The 21279-nt window shown below is 53.7% G+C and overlaps 1 protein-coding gene across 10 annotated transcripts; it reads left to right on the plus strand.

The window, feature by feature from the left end:
• The first annotated feature begins 3395 nt into the window (after positions 1 to 3395).
• Positions 3396 to 21279, plus strand: ST6GALNAC4 (ST6 N-acetylgalactosaminide alpha-2,6-sialyltransferase 4). Of its 10 annotated transcripts, none has more exons than XM_075906057.2 (8): positions 3396 to 3413; positions 6709 to 6936; positions 8110 to 8172; positions 11254 to 11430; positions 12398 to 12810; positions 14650 to 14757; positions 18614 to 18799; positions 19090 to 21279. In XM_075906057.2, the coding sequence occupies exons 3-8, from the start codon at positions 8161 to 8163 to the stop codon at positions 19103 to 19105; spliced, it is 912 nt and encodes a 303-aa protein (XP_075762172.1). In that variant the 5' UTR covers positions 3396 to 3413; positions 6709 to 6936; positions 8110 to 8160; the 3' UTR covers positions 19106 to 21279. The 10 variants fall into 10 exon arrangements, with proteins under 10 accessions (XP_075762172.1, XP_075762170.1, XP_075762175.1 ...); XM_075906055.2 differs by lacking the exon at positions 3396 to 3413 and adding an exon at positions 5980 to 6130; XM_075906054.2 differs by lacking the exon at positions 3396 to 3413 and adding an exon at positions 5986 to 6328.

Here is a 21279-nt window from a genome sequence, read left to right on the forward strand (position 1 = left end):
TGATGCTTCCATTGGGTGCCAAATGAGCTGTGTATTAATTACTGTCATCTCCCCTGAGTTTCCTGAGCTGTTCTTTACATGGCAAATTTTGAAGGCAACTCAAGGAGAAGAAATGAAACAAAAAGAGACTCGTCTGTCTTCTCATAAGTGCTCCAGACTGCTGCAGATGACTATGCAAGGAACCATGATAAAGTCAAACCTTCCACCACATGTGCTTAGTTCTGCCTACAAAGAAAAAGGAACCTGAATTGGCTTTCAAGCGATCTTTTGGATATAAATGTCTACTAAGAAAGCCCTTTAGAGAATGGCTGCTTTTCAAAAATGGTTTAAATGAATGAAATTTGCTGGTTAGGGCTCAATCTGATCTTCTCACATCCCCCAAATCCAGCTGGGATCAGCGGATCATCTCATGGGGCTCTCAAACAGGCTAGCGATAGGGAGGGTGGTCTTGTGGTGAAGGCCCAGAACTGAACTGTGACCGGGGGAGCTGACAGTCTCGCCAGGGTGCTGGGTAGAGTGAGGAGGGAGGGTGGCTCCATGGTCCCAAAAGGGGTGAGGGCAGGGCAGCCTGTCCTCAGTGCCAGCCCAGCACTGCCTACAGCGCACTGCGTGACACTAGCGATGATTTAAATGGTCTGGGGCTCTGGGCACCCCCATTACCATAGTAGCAGCAGGGGTGGCCAGGAGACACCAGCCCTTTTGAATCAACGGGCCTCACTTTAACAAACCAGCTGCAAACTTTCCTGTACACCGGGGGTAGGGAACCTAAGGCCCAGAGGCGGGATGCAGCCCCTGGCTTGTGTTGATCCAGTTCCTGAGGTTCAGCGCCCCCCCAGCATTGGGGAGCCTGTGCTGGTGCAGGCTGTGGGGCTGGGGCACACAAAATATACTAGCCTGGTTCCCCCCAGGCTCTGCTGTGTGAGGGGACTATGGGGAGCATCTTTTCCAATCAGTGAGTGGTTTTTTGTGGGTTTGGGGGGGTTGGGGGTTTTTTTGTTTTGTTTTTTGTTTTCTTATCACTTGTGGGTCACCCCGACTGATTTTTCTTTCGGTCAGCAGCCCCCGACCCAACAAAGCTCCTCCACCCCTGCTGTACACCTTGGGCAAATAATGTTGCCTCCCTGGGTCTCAGTTTCCCCATCTGCAAAATGGAGGCAATAATAACTCACCTACTTCACATGCACAAAGTGAGGTTAATGTCACTGGGCCAGTGGGTTTCACCCGTGAACACTGATGCAGCACGACAAGGTTTCGGTGTGGAAAGCCGGTGAGAAAATCAAATTTGATTAGAAAATGCACCAAGTACAATTCTGTGGGACCAGACTAGAGAAACTATTTTAACAGAGACGCATAATACTATTATCTGGTTCCACAAGGGAACAGTAACTCCTGGCTTTTAGTCCCTGTGGGCTGTGCCTCTCCACTAGGCGAGGCTGAATGCAGCTCCCGTGACCACGCAGTCACACAGATGAACACTGATTGATAGGCTGCCTAAGTATCGACGGAGTAGATATTAATATCCCCCCCCCCTTGGCTATTCAGGACTGTACGGCTGCAGACATGGGGTGCCAGGACCGACCCTGAAATGACCTCTACTTATGGCTATGCAAATGGTGCAGGAAAAAAATCATAAAGAGCTCAAGCCCCACTCCCATGTCCTCTCACATCTGTTCTCTTCTCTTCTCTTCTCTTCTCTTCTCTTTTGTGCAAACCAGGGAGAAGTTTTTAGTGAAGCAGCAGGATCTGGAGCTTCCATTGGGTGTCTGTGTCAGCCAAGCTTAGGGCTAACCTGAGTCAGACAGTAGCATTAATCACTTCTTGGGAGTGGGCCAAATCCCTCAGGACTTACTAGGGTAAAACCATCTATGAGACTCATAGTGAGAGAGCAAGGCTTTAAGATTTAGCCCAGGAATTCGAAAGCCTTTTTACTCACCAGAGTTTACCCAGGTCCACTGGGTGAATCACCATTTGGGGGCCAGGGCAGAAATCAGTGGGCCCTCTGCTCCCTCCCTCAGCTGGGGCCACAAGGCCCACTTCCCAGAGAAACTCCCAAGTGTCCCCACCCCGCCAGAGGAGCCCTGGGCCGGCTCATCCTAATCCCCTCATCTCCTCTGTTCCCCAGACCTAACCTGCCTGCTTTGGTAAAGCTGCAGCAAAGTCTCTGGATAGAAAGCTGCTTTTGATATGCCCCATGCAAATTCTGGGGCCAAGAAACCCCACCCCGCCCCAGTACCTGCATGGGGCATATCAAAAGCAGCTTTCAGAGACACTTTTCTGTAAAGCTACTGCTGCATGGCTGAAAGACTATTTTGACATGTAAACATGCACAGGCCAGGAGCTTCAATGAGCTGCTGTCTATCCAAGAAGTTCTGGAGTTCTATCTAAAGTTAATGCTGAGGCACTAATATGGAAAATAACAGAACATCTGGGCTACGTCTAGACTGACATGATTTTCCGCAAATGCTTTTAATGGAAAAGTTTTCCATTAAAAGCATTTGTGGAAAAGAGCATCTAGATTGGCATGGACGCTTTTCCACAAAAGCACTTTTTGCAGAAAAGTGTCCGTGCCAATTTAGACACGCTTTTCCGCAAAAAAGCCCTGATTGCCATTTTCGCGATCGGGGCTTTTTTGCGCAAAACAAATCTGAGCTGTCTACACTGGCCCTTTTGCGCAAAAGCTTTTGCGCAAAAGGACTTTTGCCCAAACGGGAACAGCACAGTATTTCCGCAAGAAGCACTGATTTCTTACATGAGATCGTCAGTGTTCTTGCGGAAATTCAAGTGGCCAGTGTAGACAGCTTGCCAGTCTAGACACAGCCCTGGAGTTCCTTTTAGGCTTTTCAGAGTTTAATGTTTATTTTTATATAATTTTGCTGGATAATATCAATGATCATTTTAAGGGTTTTTTAGTGTATTAATTTAAATTGTCATAGGTGTGGGCAATTATGGGGGCAGACGTTATCCAATGATTATTTCATGGCAGTAGATTTTGACATCCAAAACAATAAAGCAGTATGCCATTAAAACCCAACTTGTCAGTATCCCACAACAAAATATACAAAGTATAGATCCTTAAATCACACTCGACTATGTGCTCAAGCAGCATTTTTGTTATTTTGCTTGTCTGAAAGTTTTGATCATTTCTGGTGGAAATATTTTTTCACACAGGTGAAATTGACATTTATTGACAATTGCTAATAAAAGTCTGATCCTTCTGAAGTCTAATTTTGCTACACAGGATGCAAACTTTCTAAGGCCCATAACTCGTCATGCATCAGGGCATAAACCACTCACTGACAGCGAGCCTTTTTGTAGCTAAACCGAAAGTATTTAAATACACAGTTCACTTGTCCCTGTTTGCACTCTTTCTTTGAGTTCCGACTTTCTCCGCAGGACCAATAGAAGTGATTGAGGTCAGTCCCATTTTGTTGCACAGTGGTACGGTGAGGTTTGGTTTGTGGGGAAAGGTCTGTAGGAAGAAGGAGGGGGAGTGGAAGATATTTTGCAAGTGCTGGGCTGCAGTGGGCTTGGCAAAGGCCTTGGGCACAGCAATCAGTGCCACAGGAGAGGCATTTGGTATGGATCCTCGGGAAGGTGAAGCTGGCACTAGAGGAGGAGAGGATGGTCAAAGAAGGGCGGTGTGGGGGGTGGGAGGTGTCACAGCTGGGGGGGCGGGCTGTGCAGGGGCGGTGTGGGGGATGCTAGCGGAGGGGGAGGTGTCAGAGTTGGGTGGCGGGGCAATATAGGGGGAGTTATGGGGGCGGTGTGGGGGTGGGAGGTGTCAGAGCTGGCTGGTGGGCCATGCAGGGGGCGGTATGGAGGGTGGTGTGGGGGTTGGGAGGTGTCAGAGCTGGATGGTGGGCCGTGCGGGGGAGTTATGGAGGGGAGTGTGGGAGTGGGAGGTGTCAGAGCTGGGTGATGGGGCAATGTGGGGGAGTTATGGAGGGGGTGTGGGGGGTGGGAGATGTCAGAGCTGGGTGGCGGGCTGTGTGGGGGGAGGTGTCAGAGCGGGAGGGTGGGGGGATGTGCGGGGGGGAGGTGTCAGAGTGGGGGGGGGGCCGTGGGGGGGTGTGGAGGATGCTAGCGGAGGGGGAGGTGTCAGAGCGGGGGGGCGGTGCGGGGGGGATGTGCGGGGGGGAGGTGTCAGAGCGGGGGGATGCTAGCGGAGGGGGAGGTGTCAGAGGGGGGGGTGCGGGGGGATGCAGCGGGAGGGGGAGGTGTCAGAGCGGGGGGGCGGTGCGGGGGGGATGCTAGCGGAGGGGGAGGTGTCAGAGCGGGGGGGATGCTAGCGGAGGGGGAGGTGTCAGAGGGGGGGGATGCTAGCGGAGGGGGAGGTGTCAGAGCGGGGGGGTGCGGGGGGATGCTAGCGGAGGGGGAGGTTTCAGAGGGGGGGGTGCGGGGGGATGCTAGCGGAGGGGGAGGTGTCAGAGCGGGGGGATGTTAGCGGAGGGGGAGGTGTCAGAGCGGGGGGGGTGCGGGGGGATGCTAGCGGAGGGGGAGGTGTCAGAGCGGGGGGATGTTAGCGGAGGGGGAGGTGTCAGAGCGGGGGGGTGCGGGGGGGGATGTTAGCGGAGGGGGAGGTGTCAGAGCGGGGGGGTGCGGGGGGATGCTAGCGGAGGGGGAGGTGTCAGAGCGGGGGGGTGCGGGGGGATGCTAGCGGAGGGGGAGGTGTCACGGGGGGTGCGGGGGGATGCTAGCGGAGGGGGAGGTGTCACGGGGGGTGCGGGGGGATGCTAGCGGAGGGGGAGGTGTCAGAGCGGGGGGGTGCGGGGGGATGCTAGCGGAGGGGGAGGTGTCACGGGGGGTGCGGGGGGATGCTAGCGGAGGGGGAGGTGTCACGGGGGGTGCGGGGGGATGCTAGCGGAGGGGGAGGTGTCACGGGGGGGGTGCGGGGGGATGCTAGCGGAGGGGGAGGTGTCAGAGCGGGGGGGTGCGGGGGGATGCTAGCGGAGGGGGAGGTGTCACGGGGGGTGCGGGGGGGATGCTAGCGGAGGGGGAGGTGTCAGAGCGGGGGGGTGCGGGGGGATGCTAGCGGAGGGGGAGGTGTCACGGGGGGTGCGGGGGGATGCTAGCGGAGGGGGAGGTGTCAGAGCGGGGGGATGCTAGCGGAGGGGGAGCTGTCACGGGGGGGTGCGGGGGGGATGCTAGCGGAGGGGGAGGTGTCACGGGGGGTGCGGGGGGGATGCTAGCGGAGGGGGAGGTGTCAGAGCGGGGGGGATGCTAGCGGAGGGGGAGGTGTCAGAGCGGGGGGGTGCGGGGGGATGCTAGCGGAGGGGGAGGTGTCACGGGGGGTGCGGGGGGATGCTAGCGGAGGGGGAGGTGTCAGAGCGGGGGGGTGCGGGGGGATGCTAGCGGAGGGGGAGGTGTCACGGGGGGTGCGGGGGGATGCTAGCGGAGGGGGAGGTGTCACGGGGGGTGCGGGGGGATGCTAGCGGAGGGGGAGGTGTCACGGGGGGGTGCGGGGGGATGCTAGCGGAGGGGGAGGTGTCAGAGCGGGGGGGTGCGGGGGGATGCTAGCGGAGGGGGAGGTGTCACGGGGGGTGCGGGGGGATGCTAGCGGAGGGGGAGGTGTCAGAGCGGGGGGGTGCGGGGGGATGCTAGCGGAGGGGGAGGTGTCACGGGGGGTGCGGGGGGGATGCTAGCGGAGGGGGAGGTGTCAGAGCGGGGGGGATGCTAGCGGAGGGGGAGCTGTCACGGGGGGGTGCGGGGGGGATGCTAGCGGAGGGGGAGGTGTCACGGGGGGTGCGGGGGGATGCTAGCGGAGGGGGAGGTGTCAGAGCGGGGGGGATGCTAGCGGAGGGGGAGGTGTCAGAGCGGGGGGGTGCGGGGGGATGCTAGCGGAGGGGGAGGTGTCACGGGGGGTGCGGGGGGGATGCTAGCGGAGGGGGAGGTGTCAGAGCGGGGGGGTGCGGGGGGATGCTAGCGGAGGGGGAGGTGTCACGGGGGGGCACGGAGCGGGCTGGTGCCGGGGGCGGTCCCGCAGCAGGGGCGGGGCGTGCGGCCGATGCCGGGCCCTGGGGCGGCGCAGCCTCCGGCGCAGAGGCCCTGCCCGGGAAGGATCCAGGGCCCGGCCGCGGGGCGGCTGCCCGGGAACCGCCGCGGAGCCGCATCCGGGCTCCCCGCCGTAGCGGTACCGCCCCGGAGCGGGCTGTGCGGGACCCTTCCCCGGGCAGGGATCCCCTGCGGCTGGGCGCTCGGGGCGTCCCTCCTGGCGCTGGAAGGGAGCTGGCCCTGCTCCGCTGCCGGGGGCTGGGGTGTGAGTAAGGCTGGGCCCCCATGCGTGGGACGCCCGTGGGGCTGGCCCTGCTCTGCTGCCCTAGGGATGGGAGTTAGTGCGGGGCGTGGGCGGCGCTGCCCTGGAGAGGGTGGGAGCCCCGGGGCTGGAGGGGGCAGAGACCCCCTATCTCAGCGGGTGCAGGGGACCCTGCAGAAGTGTTGGGCAGTCACTGGGCCACATCAGGCCCTTTGTGTGTAGCTCTGGGGGTCTCCCCGCACGCTGGGGAGTATTCTCCATCCCCGCTGCCTTCTCTTGGACGCTGCTGTGGGGATTCGGTGCCCTGCTTCTGGCAGTGCTCAGGAGGGAGGGCCACGGCACATTGGCTCAGCTCAGGGTGAGGAGGCTCTGGCAAGAGAAAGGAAGCTCCACTGAAAGCTTTGACCCTCTCCATCTCTTGGCCAAGCTAAATGACAGCCTTGCCTCCCCTGCAGCCCCTTCCAGCCAAGGATCACAAAGAACCAGACAAAGAACCTTTGGTATATATGGCTGTGACTACTTTCTTCCACTATTTGATCTGAGGAAGTGGGTCTGGCCCACGAAAGCTCATCATCTAATAAACCATCTTGTTAGTCTTTAAAGTGCTACATTGTCCTGCATTTTGCTTCAAAGAACCAGACAGACACTGGTAACTGAACCTTCATTCTTCCCCCACAAGGCAGGTGAGTCCACGTAATTCTCAGGGAAACTGAAGCACAAGTCTGATATTGAGGGAGGGACTGGGAATGTGGCCCAGATGACTGGCACATAGTAGGCTATGCATGTTTGATAAATATTTCTGTCCTTAAACCCTAGTCTAGCAATACTGTGCTCTGTTAAACAGCTGTGTTCTACCCCAGAGGTGGCTGCATTTCAGTGGTGGACAAGGTGATCTCTGTATTTTCTCACAAGGGTGTTGTGAGGAATTGTTAAAGGCGTTACTGAGTGTGGAATGCCCACAAAGGGTGTAAAGCACATTGAGGAGTAAGGGAATCCTCCCACAAGCAGGTTCTGTACAAGTGCAGTGTATTGTCATTTTTAGCCTGGTGAGATCTGAAGTGAGAAGCACACACTGTAAGAGATGTTCCAGATGGCACATGCTGCAGACTTCACAGTGAGGATTTAAAGTGGAGGTTTAAAGAAGAAGCCTGATCATGAGTGGCAGAAATGGGAGATCGGAGTCACAGGGAAGATGTAGTGAGCTGGAGCAAGTTGACAGAGGGTTTCAAAAGGAAGGGGAGCAGTTTTTAACAAGATCTTAAAGCAGGGGTGGCCAAGTTACAGCCCAGGGTCTGGATCCGGTCCGCCAAGCCTTTTAATCTGGCCCGCAGCCTACCCCACTGGACCCACAAGCAGGGAGCAGACCTAGGGCTCAGAGCAGCTGACTGCTCCATCTGCCTCTCTGAAGAGAGGGAAACTTGGCATGCTGCAACTCCCTTCCCCCTCTTCATCCAAACTGCCTCTTAGACCCCACACCCTCTCCTGCACCCCAGTCCCTTACCCTGAGCACCCTTCTGCACCTAACCTCCATCCCAGACCCCACAACCACTCCATAGAAAAGTGCGGCTCTTGAGCACTTTCGAAAATCTTGGAGTGGCCCCCATCAAAAATTATTGCCCATCCCTCTCTTAGGCGCTATGTAACGCAATCAGGGCTTTTTCAAAAGAGAGCATCCAGACTGCCTGGGTGCTCTCTTTCAAAAAAGCGGCTTGCTTTTTCAAAAGAACTGGTTGTAGTCTAGATGCTCTTTTTCGAAAGAGGCTCGCAGTCTAGATGTAGCCAGTGACTTCACTTCTGGTTTTCTTTGCTGGATGTTTGTTTTGTTGCCAGCTGACTAAGCTGTCTGTATTTTGCAGGGAACGTTCCTGAATCCTGAGGCAAACTGGTGACAGATAAGACACTAAAGCATGAAGAAATTTGTAAGTAACCAGATTGTATTCTTCAGTGATGCTCTCAAACCCATAGGTGACTTGTGGTAGTACCTAGAAAGTGCACTGCGCCCCTGAACCCCACCAAAATTGTAATTGCTCAGTGGGGTGCCCCTCCCTATCCCCCTCTCCCTGCTGGCACCAGTCACCCATGTATCAAACCCCTCCTCCAGACCCTGGAATGTAGGACCATATTGATGGCAAAATGGGCTGGGATCACAGAACCAAGGAAAAAGTTGCAGGCAGACAGGAAATGCAAGTGGGCATTGGGCATCATGCCTGTCTGTATTCTAGCTGATTAAGAATTTATGTGGTGGCCATCTGGAAACGTTTACCAACAACGCCTGCTTCGGGAGCTGGTTACCTGGAGTCTTTTGCCCCAGTTAGATTCCTGATAAATAGCCTCTAGCTGCAGAGGACAGGAGAATACACGGGGAGCCATGTGGCTTCAAGGTGCTTCTCCCACAAAGTGACACTGGAGAGCAGTGGGGCTGACAGCCACTGTGGGCTCTGGGGCAAGGTGTGTGTGGGAATGGCCCCGTGCCCTCGGAAGGGGTGGGGCCTCAGACAGTAGGGGCAGGGCTGAGGACAGGAAGCCCTTAGTGCTGGCCAGAACACGGCATGCCTCCCCCAGCCCTCAGAGCCACACAGCAGCTCCCCAGCAGCAATTCAAAGGGAACCCCTTTGAACCTCCAGGCCTCGGGGAAATTGCCCTATTTGCCCCCCTCCCATCAGTGGGACTGCTGTTGAGTGCATCAGTGACAGCCTGCTAGGGTTCCCAGAGCTGTGAACTGTTGTGTTACCTTCTCCTAGTGAGAACTTTTCTGCTGCTACCCTGAGTCACAGCTCCCTGTAATGCCGTGCCAGCTTATCTGCCTTGCAGGCAACCTTTCCAGGACTCTGCCTCTCTTTTTTCCATCCATACGTGGAATAATTTTTATTATGTGCACCGAGGCATGTGCACCACCAGTAGAAACACATGATGCCAGCTCTGAGTGCTCCGCTAATCAGCTGGGTGGCATTTGAATCTCTCCTGGGGGGCTGCCCAAACACTCAGCTATTTGATCTGAGGAAGTGGGTCTGGCCCACGAAAGCTCATCATCTAATAAACCATCTTGTTAGTCTTTAAAGTGCTACATAGTCCTGTATTTTGCTTATACAGAAACACTGGGCTCTGCCAGTCCAAACCTTCTCTAGCAGGCAATGAACTCCAGTTCCTCAGAGGTCTATCTTCAGTACTCAGCCCCTCTGACTGTAGCAACCACCGCACCTTATCGAGTTCACTGCTCATTCAAAGACAATTCTCAGCAGTTTCTTGCCGTACCTGGAGGTTACAAACCAGCTGTTTCAATCAAAGCTGGTTTATAATGATGTTAAATGTCGAGTAATTTACTAGTCGAGAAGTCGATGGAAATTCTATCAACTATTCAACTAGTCGATAGGAACTTCCGCATTCCTGCTTTGAAATGTAGCGCCCACCATCTGCCTGGTGCTGGGGGTGGTTCCTGGTGTGCTTGATATTGATCGGACCCTCCCTGAGGCTCAAGCCAACCACGGATAGGACAGAGGCTGAGGTTTCAGTCTAAACAGGAACACAGCAGCACATAACCTCAGAGCTTTTTAAGGCTGGGCCGTTTATCAGCGCTGCAGCCTCTCGCTACTAGAAAGGAAGTGAGTCATTCTGCACTAGAACAGTCGCACGCAGCAGATAAATGGCCTGTCTGCACATTTGCTGAGCCTCCCAATTCTGATGCTTGACTGAAGGTTTCATATCAAATTGTAATTGCTGCCAGCCAAAGAGTGCAGCCCCGCTCCGGGTTTGTGATCAAGAACACAAAATGCACAGTGATGCTTGGCTTCCTGGGGACTGCTGTGTAATGAAACCAGCCAGAGAGAGCTCGCCCCTGCGAGGCAGAGAGAGTTGCAGGATGGAGGTAGCGGATAGTAACTCTTTCCCGGGGATGTGCAAAGAGGAGCAGTGGGTGCTGGTGATGGTCACAGCTGTAACCCCTGTTTCCCTGTCCTCTACCTGGCTGTGCACACTTGGCTGATTGGTTGGGCGGCATTTGGATCTTTCCAGGGTGTCTGTCCTAATGCTCAGTTTACAGGAAATTCTGGGTGTAATCGCCTGTTTCCCTGGCCCCTGCCGAGGTGTATCCTGCTGATTGCATAGGCAGGTGTTCTGTGAAAGGGAGTGTTATCCAGTGGCTAGAGCAGCGGTTAGGAATCAGAGCTCCTGGGTGCTTTGCTGTGAACCTCCTGTGTGACCACAGGCAAGGTGCTTCATCTTCCTGCACATCAGCCTTTCCTTGGCGGCAAATGCTAAGTGATGTTACCTTGTGGGCGTGCTGTGAGGCTGAACACAGGGAGGAAGCTCTTTGGGGGTGAGGCATCACATGGGTTTTCAGCAGGAGGCCCAGGCTGTAGAACCCCCTGCCACCTTGTAAACATCTATCTCAGTCCCTCTCACCTGCTTCTAAAAGCCATTGCTTTCCCCAGGTATTGCCTGAATCAGTTGCAGCTGGCTCCATTTCCTTCCCATTATGCATCCCCCAGCGTGTTCAACTGAGAACACCAAGGGGCTTTGATTACATTGTATTGCACATCTCTCAACTTGGGGATTATAACCAGGTGTTGAGGTCCACTGCAATCACCCTTGTCCTTCCCATGCTGCTAAAGAGGTGGCGGGCCCCCTCCCACTGTGGAAGAAGGAAGAACCACGATCATTGTTTTGTTTTCCAGGATGCTTACAGCATTCAGAGCACATTCCCCCTTGCACAATGAGAGCCCTTGTCACCAGTGTTCCCTGTAAGCTGAGCGCTTGTAGGGCCACTCAGGAGAGATTCAGATGCTGCCCAGCTGATTAGCAGAGTGCCCACAGCTGGGTTTTTTGTTTGTTTCTAATGGTGGTGCCCATTTGCACATGACTCGGTGCACAAAAATTTATTCCACACCTAGATGGAAAAGATTAGAGGGAACGTTGCTGGTCACTAGAAAGCAGTCACCCCTACTGCTGCCATGTACTGAGTTCTCAGCAGCAAATCCTGAGCCTTCCTTCTGAATGCATTGCAGGTCTGTCTGTTCTTAACTCTGTCTGCTTGTGCTTTGCTCTGCATCGTGGCCTGCCTGCACTTCTGCCTGCAGCTGTGTTGGGCCAGCTGTAAGCAGCTGGAGGACCATAAACGTCCCTTGGTGATGGTGCCTGGAGCCCTCAGCCTTAAGGGATACAGTCGTGTTCCTGATGGACAGGTGGGTTAAAGTTCTCGCTGTGAATGGGTGGGGAGAATCTGAGCTAGTGGTTAGAGCACAAAGCTGGGAGTTAGGGTTCCTGGGTTCTATGTGCAGTGTCACCGTGTGCCGTAGGGTGAGTCACTTCACCTAGCATTGCCTCTTTTCCACCACTAAAGAAGACAAGGTACTTACGTTCCCAAGACTTGAGGAATGTTTGCACCATGTTCGAGGCTCCTAAAATGCAAAGCATTGCCCACGGGACTCCTGGGGCTCCTGCTGGGATAGCAAAGCCCCCTGGGTTCATTCAGAGCACCAGGAGCCTATTGAGTCTCTGCTGTCCATGTCCTGGGACAAGCTCAAAGCAAAGCACGTCTGACCTCTGGAGTCATGGAAAACCCCACCCTTTGGTGAGGGCCTCAGTTAGCATGTGCTGCTCCCAGGCTTCCAGGTACAGCCAAGCGATGTTCAAGGGAGTTGAGAGAGGCCAGTTCTTACCTGACTTTGGCCCTTGTAGATGTGGCTTGAGAATGACACCGCCCTGGGCCTGCAGTGGGGCGTTGCAGGGCGGGTGGGTCAGAGCAGTGCCCTGGAGGGAATGGGAGAGGGGGCGGGTGAGTAAGAGCAGTGCCCTGGAGGGCATGGGGGAGGGGGCGGGTGGGTCAGAGCAGTGCCCTGGAGGGAATGGGGGAGGGGGCGGGTGGGTTAGAGCAGTGCCCTGGAGGGAATGGGGGAGGGGGCGGGTGAGTAAGAGCAGTGCCCTGGAGAGCATGGGGGAGGGGGCGGGCGGGTCAGAGCAGTGCCCTGGGGGAAGGGGCCCCTGGAGGGAGGCAGTTCCAAACTGGATTTAAAGGCAGACCGGAAGCCGGTGCTGGAAGGGTGATGCGGCTTTGCTGGCTGGAATGGATACATGCTGTGGTCCCCTCGCCTTGCGAGCCCTGGGCCTTTCCTGGTCCCTCTCCATTGCTAACTGTGTGTTTTGCTGCAGCCGTTGGTCAGAGCTCCTTGCCGCCAGTGCGCCGTGGTATCCAGCTCGGGCCAGATGCTGGGTTCGCGGCTGGGCAAGGAGATTGACCAAATGGAGTGTGTGCTGCGCATGAACCAGGCCCCCACCAGTGGCTACGAAGAGGACGTGGGGACGAAGAGCAGCATCAGGGTCGTCTCACACACCAGCATCCCCTTGCTCCTGAGGAACCAGTCCTACTTCTTCAAGCAGTCCCGGGACACCATCTACGTCATCTGGGGGCCCATGAAGAAGATGAGCAGGGAAAAGGTGGGGATGACCTACAGGACGCTCCGGGAGGTGAAGGAGATGTACCCCAGCCTGCAGATCTACACGCTGACTGAGAGAATGATGGCTTACTGTGACGAGGTCTTCCAGAACGAGACGGGCAGGAACAGGTGAGCAGGCTCCTCCCTTCCAGCCTGTAATGTCCCAGGGCCTCCAGCTTTCCATCTTGAGGTCCGGTGCAGGTCAGCAGTGATTTGTCCTTGGCTTGGAAGATGAATGGGGGTTCCATCTGGTTCCTGGTTGTCTCCATCTCCTTTGGCAGTGCTAGCGCCCCTGCTTGGCACAGACAGCAGGGAGTCCGAGAACTGATGACTGATCTCTCCTCTGACCTACGCAGGGAGCAGCCTGAGAACACCTGCCTTGCTGCTGCTGGTCCCAGACCCGATGTAGATGGACAGGGAGCATCAGTGTCCAAAGCTGTCAGTGCAGCTTAGTTCACGCATCGAGACTACAAGCATATTTTTAAAAAAGCGGCTCGCTTTTTCGAAACAGTCTAGACGCTCTCTTTTGAAAAAGCAGAGTTTGCATTCAGTACCGCCTTTTTTCAAAAGAGTACTTTCAAAAAGGCGTTATTCCTTGTCAAATGAGGTTTACCACGATCGAAAAAACTGCCACGTTCTTCCAATTTACTTTCAAAAGAACGCAGCTTCAGTCTAGATGCAGGTGAAGTTTTTTTAAAAAAGGGCTACTTTTTTCGAAAAAACCCTGTTGTCTAGACAAACCCTAGGAGACTGGAGTGGGAGGGGGTGGGAAGAGAGAGCCTCCAAAACCACATGCACCCTCTGTTGCTGGCGTTTCCTTCCCCTCTCCTGGGTTAGCCTGGGATTGAGGTGGTTTCCCCTGCCTTGATTGCTAAGGCCATTTAAAGAGCTCATTCCATAATTTATGACAGTCAGCTTGTGTCTGGGCTCATTAACATAATTTATGACAGCTGCAAGCTGATTGGCCAGTGTTGCCTGTTCTTGATCAGGGGGTTGTATTCATGTCCTCCAAGGGAAAGTCAGCCTTTAGTTAGCGGCCGTTCCCCGGGAAACCCATCGGGCAGGCCACAACCTTTAATTCTGGAAAAGATGCATTTACTGATAAAAGTTTTTTAAATACAGTTTAATGTATCTGGTCTCAAATGTTCTGATAACATGGTCTGGGTTTTGTTCTGGCAGGAGGGAACCCTAGTTCCAAGGTCTTCACAGTCCAGCTTCAGCTGAGACCCCATCAGCTGTTTCCAAGGGCTGAGGCCTGCGCCTGGCTCTCTCAGGTGCTCACTGAGGCGCACCTGATCTGGCCAAACATCGACACCTCTGGGGAGCTGGGTGCTCTCAGCTCAGCAGGATAGGGCCCAGAAGGAGATGGAGTCAGCTGGGGGATCTGATCGGCAGAGGACTTGGCTTCGGTGGGGCTTCTGCTTTGGTAGCCAAAGAGCCCATCTTCCTCCCCATCCTGTTTTCCTTCTTGTTCTTTCATCCTCACGCAGAGACTGTACCCAAGGGCCTGATCACACCCAGTGAGTCCCTTAGGATACGTCTGCACCACAGAGGAAGAGTGAAGCTGCTGCTGTTGATCTTCCAGGGTTCGAATTAGCGGTCTAGTTAAGACAGATAATTTGAAGTGGGTCGATGCCGATAACCCTGCTTTCGTGAGGAGGAAGGGAAGTCAAAGGGAGAGTGTTCTTCCTTCGACTTCCTGCAGTGCGGACAGCGCCTAAAGCTGAGTTAAGCTACTTCGACTTCAGCTATGCAATTCATATAGCGGACGTTGTGTATCTTAATTCGCCTTTGTCCTGTAGTGGAGACGTACCCTTAGTGTGCCCCCCTCAGCCAAAGCAGGATGTTCCTTGCTAACCCCTCTTGGTCTGGGACATGAGTCCCTCCCATAGTCCATGTCATCACTCTCTCTGCCATGCCGGATATGGCAGCCTGTCCCCTCCCACTCTGTTGCTGTGTGATTTGCAGAATGACATCTGGCTCCTTCCTGAGCACTGGCTGGTTCACCATGATCCTGGCAATGGAGCTGTGCGAACAGATCTTTGTCTTCGGCATGGTCAGCGCTGGCTACTGCAGGTATGGAGGGAGGCTTTTGCCACAAAGCACAAGGCAGCAGAAATATCCCAGCACATTCTTCTGTTTGCGAAAGCGTCACCCGCAGGACAATACAATACACCTTCCACCCACTCTGGCTCCAGAGCAGTCTTCCCTGTAAGCTGAGCGCTTGGGTGGCTGCCCAGGAGAGATTCAGGTGTTGTGCAGCTGATTGGCAGAGCGCCCACAGCTGGGAGCTTGTGTTTCTATTGGTGATGCACAGCTGCACGTGATTCTGTGCACACAAAATGTATTCTGCACGTGGATGGAACAAATCAGAGGGAGCTTAGACTTAGCCAAGTTCAATAACAAATGCCAGCATGAGGAGGGGTGTTTTAGGTGTCTCGGACAATGCAGAAAATACATGAAGTAGACAGATATGGGGAGGCTGCTTCAAGCATCAGGAGTTGCAGAAAAGAAGGTCCTTGTGCCAGCAGCGATGAGATCAGAGAAGGAAGAGGACAAGGCAGGTGCTGGAGTCTGAGCTGGGGGCAAGTTCATGAGGAATATTTATAAGCAAGGAGGCAGTTTGGAACAGGACCCCCAAAAGGACCAGGGAGCTGGGGACCCTAGCTGTAGAGGTGACATGGTTCTGCTTTGTGTGAAGCCCACACCTAGTGGAGTCTGCAGAGCTGGGGTGCAGTAAGACTATGGAGGAAGGGTGTGATGGGTATGGAGGCCCAGGGCAGTGAAGAGGAGGATGTGGATTTCAGGGCCAGGCCTGTCACAGGATGAAGCTCTTCATTCATTCAGCACTCCTGGCTTCATCTCCTGGGGCAGGTTTGGTCCCTGTGGAAGATCTGCTTGTGCTTTTCCAGCCTAAAGGGGGGGGGGTTATACACTGAACTCCTAGCTAGACATGAGAATCCCCATGACTATGACTCGTGCTCTGTGCCCCCAGTCATGTTGCCCAGAGATGCTGAATAGATTTCTGTGGGGTTACTAGGCTGGAAGCTATCTTGTGTGGTCTTCCCATCCCTGCTCTGCCATCTTGGCTTTGCCCTGCTCAGACTCCAGCACCCAGGGGCGGATGTAGGGCAGGGTGAGCGGGGGGCCCCGTGCTTCAAGAAGCCCCGCGCATGCGCCGTGGCACCACTGCGCATGCGCCGTGTCAAAGGGGGGGCCCCGTGAAATTGTGCTGCCCTGGGCCCCGCAAAATCGTCATCTGCCCCTGCCAGCACCTGCCTTGGCTGTGCCCTGCTCAGACTCCAGCACCTGCCTGTGTCCCCTTCGGTCTCTGATCTCATCCCGATGCGCAGCACGAAAAGCAAATATGGTAGGCGACCAGATTGGCTTACCGGGGACATCCTTGGTGAGCTTAAACACAAAAAGGAAGCTTGCAAGAAGTGGAAACTTGGACAGATGACTAGGGAGGAGTATAAATATATTGCTCGAGAATGCAGGGGAGTTATCAGGAAGGCGAAAGCGCAATTGGAATTGCAGCTAGCAAGGAATGTGAAGGATAACAAGAAAGGTTTCTACAGGCATGTTAGCAGCAACAGGGTGATCAGAGAGGGTATGGGGCCCTTATTGGATCAGGAAGGTAACCTAGGATGTGTCTAGACTACAGGGTTTTGTTGACAAAAATGGACTTTTTTGCGTCAACAGAACGCAGCAGTTGTGTTGACGGCGGTAAACCTCATTCTATGAGGAATATTGCCTTTTGTCGACAGAGTTCTGTCAACAAAAGGTGCTATTGCATCCACACTGTGCTTTTTCAAAAGAGAGCATTTAGACTCTCTGTCGAAAAGCAGCTTGCTTTGTCGACAAAAGTCTGTAGTCTAGATTTACCCCTGCAGATGATGTGGGACAGGTGATGTGGGAAAAGCTGAAGTACTCAATGCTTTCTTTGCCTCTGTCTTCATGGACAAGGTCAGCTCCCAGACTAATGCGCTAGGCAATGCAGTATGGGAAGGAGGTGGACAGCCCTTGGTGGGGAAGGAACAAGTTAGGAACTATGTAGTAAAGCCAAACATACACAAATCCATGGGTCTGGATTTAATGCATCCAAGGGTACTGAGGGAGTTGGCAGATGTAATTGTGGAGCCTTTGGCCATTATCTTTGAAAACTCATGGAGATCAGCAGAAATCCCAGATGACTGGAAAAAGGCAAATGTAGTGCCCATCTTTAAAAAAGGAAGGAGGACAATCCAGGGAACTACAGACCAGTCAGCCTTACCTCAGTCCTCAGAAAAATCTCAGAGGGGATCCTCAAGGAATCCATTTTGAAGCACTTGGAAGGAGGGGAAAGTGATCAGGAATAATCAACATGGATTCACGAAGGGCAAGTCGTGCCTGACCAATCTGATTAGCTTCCATGATGTGGTAACTGGCTCTGTGGATACGGGAAAGTCAGTGGATGTGATATATCTAGACTTTAGCAAGGCTTTTGATAGGGTCTCCCACAATATTCTTGCCAGCAAGTTAAGGGAATATGGATTGGATACATGGACTGTAAGATGGATAGAAAGCTGGCTAGACTGTCGGGCCCAACAGGTAGTGATTAACGGCTCGATGTCAGGTTGGTGGTCGGTTTCTAGCGGAGTGCCCCAAGAATCTGTTCTTGGACTGGTTTTGTTCAACATCTTGATTAATGACCTGGATGAGGGGGTGGATTGCACTTTCAGCAAGTTCGCAGATGACACCAAGCTAGGGGGAGAGGTAGATACACTGGAGGGCAGGGATAGGGTCCAGAGTGACCTGGACAGATTAGAGGATTGGGCCAAAGGAAATGTGATGAGGTTCAACAAGGACAAGTGCAGAGTCCTGCACTTGGGATGGAAGAATCCCAAGCGTTATTACAGGCTGGGGACTGAATGGCTAAGTAGCCAGTCTGCAGAAAAGGACCTGGGGGTTACAGTGGATGAGAAGCTGGATATGAGTCAACAGTGTGCCCTTGTAGCCAGGAGGGCTAATGGCATATTAGGGTGCATTAGAAGGAGCATTGCCAGCAGATCCAGAGAAGTGATTATTCCCCTTTATTCAGCTTTGGTGAGGCCACGCCTGGAGTATTGTGTCCAGTTCTAGGCCCCCCACTATAGAAAGGATGTGGACACATTGGAGAGGGTCCAGCGGAGGGCGACCAAAATGATTAGGGGGTTGGAGCGCATGACCTATGAGGAGAGACTGAGGCTGCATCTAGACCTCATGTCTCTGTCGCCAGAGGCATGTAGATTATGCTACCCGGCATAGGAAAATGAAGCGGGGATTATTTAAATCGCTGCTTCATTTCAATTTAAATGGCTGCCGTAGTGACCTGATCAGCTGTTTGTTGGCTCAGTGCTGTAGTCTGGACACTCCGCGGTCGACATCAAAGGCATTTGTTGACCTCCCAGGTAAACCTCATCCCAGGAGGTCATTTCATTTTCCTGTGCCGGGTAGCCTAATCTACATGCCTCTGTCACCAGAGGCATGTAGTCTAGACATACCCTGAGGGATTTGGGTTTGTTTAGTCTGCAGAAGAAAAGAGTGAAGGAGGATTTGATAGCAGCCTTCAACTTCCTGAAGGGAGGTTCCGAAGAGGATGGAGAGAGGCTGTTCTCAGTAGTGATGGATGGCAGAACAAGGAGCAATGGTCTCAAGTTACAGTGGGAGAGGTCTAGGTTGGATATTAGGAAAAACTGTTTCACTAGGAGGAGGATGAAGCACTGGAATGGGCTCCCTAGGGAGGGGGTGGAATCTCCATTCCTAGAGGTTTTTAAGTCTCAGCTTGACTTGGGTTGATTTAATTGGGGTTGGTCCTGCCTTGGGCAGGGAGCTGGACCTGCTGACCTGCTGAGGTCTCTTCCAGCTCTATGATTCTGTAACTCTGGTACCTCTTGTCTGCTCTGGTTGGCAGGGAGAAGAACCTGCCCACAGTGCCTTACCACTACTTTGAAAAGGGCAAGATGGATGAATGCAGGATGTACCTCACCCATGAGAGAGCCCACCGGGGCGGGCACCGCTTCATCACCGAGAAGGCCGTCTTCTCCAACTGGGCAAAGAGAAGGAAAATTGTCTTCACTCACCCCTCGTGGGCGGGCAGGTAGGGGCACCCGGCCCACATGCTGCTCCTGGGGGAAGGCCTCAGGCTGTTGGTGTGACAGGCTGCAGCCCGATGGGACTCGCACGGCGTGGCTCGGGGCACTGCCTGGGGGAGTTGCACTGTGGGGGTCAGTGCAGGAACTGCACGCCGCCGGCAGACCTGGCAACAGGCAGAGCATCCTGAGAGGCACGGTGCCTTGTAAAGGCTCCTTCAGCAAGGCTGCTCTAATCAGCATGTCCAGTGGAGCTATAAAGGCACATCTCAGATCTGACACATGCCCGCCTCTGCAGGATCCCTGCCACTTGATCTGCGGCTCTGATGTTGGGGCTCGTGCCGTCCTTCCCAGACACTTCGCCGGGAGGAGGCAGAGGAAACCGAGGGCGTCATTCAGAGCATTTGAGGCCTCATCCCGCCCATTGCTGCAAGCTGATCCTGATGTCTCTGCAAGCCCACCCCCCTCAGCTCCCAGCTCTGGGCCTAGGACTGTATGTAAAGTTTTGTGTCTTTGAACCACGATGAATATTTAATCCAGTATTAAACATTTCCATATGTATAGGAGGCTGCAAATCATAGAAAAGTGGAGTCACTCTGAGGTTTGAGTCAGTGCCTCTTAGGGTGAAATTCATCATCTCCCTTCACATAAACCCTTAAGAGGAAGCTTAGGTGAGTGATCCAGGGGAAGATGTATGATCTTGTAGTCAAGATACTGGACTGGCACTAGGGGACGTGGACTCACACCCAAGCTCTGCCACAGATTTCCTGTGTGACCTTGGACAAATTACCTAGGAGCTGAACTAAAGCCTCTTGACCTCAATGGAAATACTCCCATTTACGGCAGTGGGCTGTAGCTCAGGCCCTTAATCTCTGTGTCTCTGTTCCCAGTCTACTGCCTGTCCATTGTAGCCATTCCTCTTGCCCTTTGCTTGTCTTGTCCTTTCCACTGTGCGCTGTCTGGGGGGAAGTTGGCTCTTATGAGCACAGTGGGGCCCTGATCTCAGCTGGCATCTGTCGGCATTTTGGGCATCCCAAGAGTGCCTCTTCCTGTTGGTTGTAAAGCAGGGCACAGGTGTCGGGCGGGTGAATTGTTCCCATACAGAGCAAAGTGGCAGGAGATCTGGGGGCTTTGGGGGCCCTGGTCTTCAGTCAGTTTAAAGAGCGAGTGGAGCAGAATTTTGAAAAGTGTCTCTTGCTGGGACTTGGCCAAACAGAATTGAGATGTCTGTGCTCCCGTGGGCATGCTGGGGTGCAGTGTGGGGAAAAGAGACCCCTCTGTTGCAGACTGGCCTACCATTGGCTCAGAGCAACAGTCCATCTAGCCCAGCATCCTGTCTTCCTGCAGTGGTCAATGCCAGGGCAGCTTCAGCGGGAATGAACAGAGGGTAAGCCTCAAGTGCTTCAGTGTTTGTGCTGAACTGTTGCCACCAGCTCCTGGGCTAGCAGTCCATAGCGTCTGTCCAGATATCTTGTCTCATTCGCTGTCCCAATGTGGGGACTTTTGACCTAGTGTCCTACCCGGAGCTCCCGACTGCGCTCCACTGCCATGTACCACACCTCTCAAAGTAGTGTGCATCTCCCCTGCAGCTCCCATTAGCCTGCATTCCAGGCGCCACGATGTGGTCTACACGCTGCCCTGACCTTCCAAGGATTCAGGGGGTAGCCGAGTTAGTCTGTCACTGGAAAAAACCTAAAAACAACAAATTGTCTAGCAGCACCTTAAAGAGTAACAAAACTTGTAGATGGTATTGTGAGCTTTCGTGGGCACAGCTCACTTCTTCTCAGTAAAGGTGGGAGCTTTTAGCCAGAAAAATGGGGCCAGTTCTGGTTCAACACCTTGAATGATACACCTTACCTTTCAATAGCACTTTTAACCCTGAAGATCCCAAGGTGCTTTTGCAAAATCTGAACAGCTACAGGAGTCCCCTCATCTCCCCCTGAAAGTGCAGCTACTTCTGGAGTGGTACATGTTAGCTGTTCAACAGCACACCCTCTAGGACAGGAAGCATAGGAAGAAGTATCTAATTTAAACTGTAGGGAGAGTCTTATTTTACATTGTCTTGAAATATTGTGTGCACACATGTAATTATAATTGCATCTATTTAAAATCCTTGTGTGGTGGGGGGGAGGGGAAGGTTAAATGATGCCAGCTGACAGCTGGGAAGGAAGTTTTGGAAATGGCTTGCAGTGCTCTTTGGCCACACAGCTGGAAAGCCCATCTTTGTGCTGTGGCCCTTTGAAACTGAATTGTAGATGTTTGAAAGACTCTGTGTTAAAGGTTTCTTGAACTGGAACAGAGTGTGGTCACTTTGGAATTCAGGCTGGAAGACTCAACTTCTGTCAGCAGCTCCACCATGTCAGGCAGAACTATTCCCTTCCAGTGTTCTGGCTTGCAGCCTTGGGTTCCTGTGCTGCCTTTGTTACCAAGTGCCCTTGGAATGATACCAAAGCAAACCTACTTAATAAAACTATTTTTAATTCTGGGA

The sequence above is a fragment of the Pelodiscus sinensis genome, chromosome 23 (genome assembly GCF_052426305.1).
Source record: "Pelodiscus sinensis isolate ZL-2025 chromosome 23, ASM5242630v1, whole genome shotgun sequence".
Taxonomy (NCBI): Eukaryota; Metazoa; Chordata; order Testudines; family Trionychidae; genus Pelodiscus; species Pelodiscus sinensis.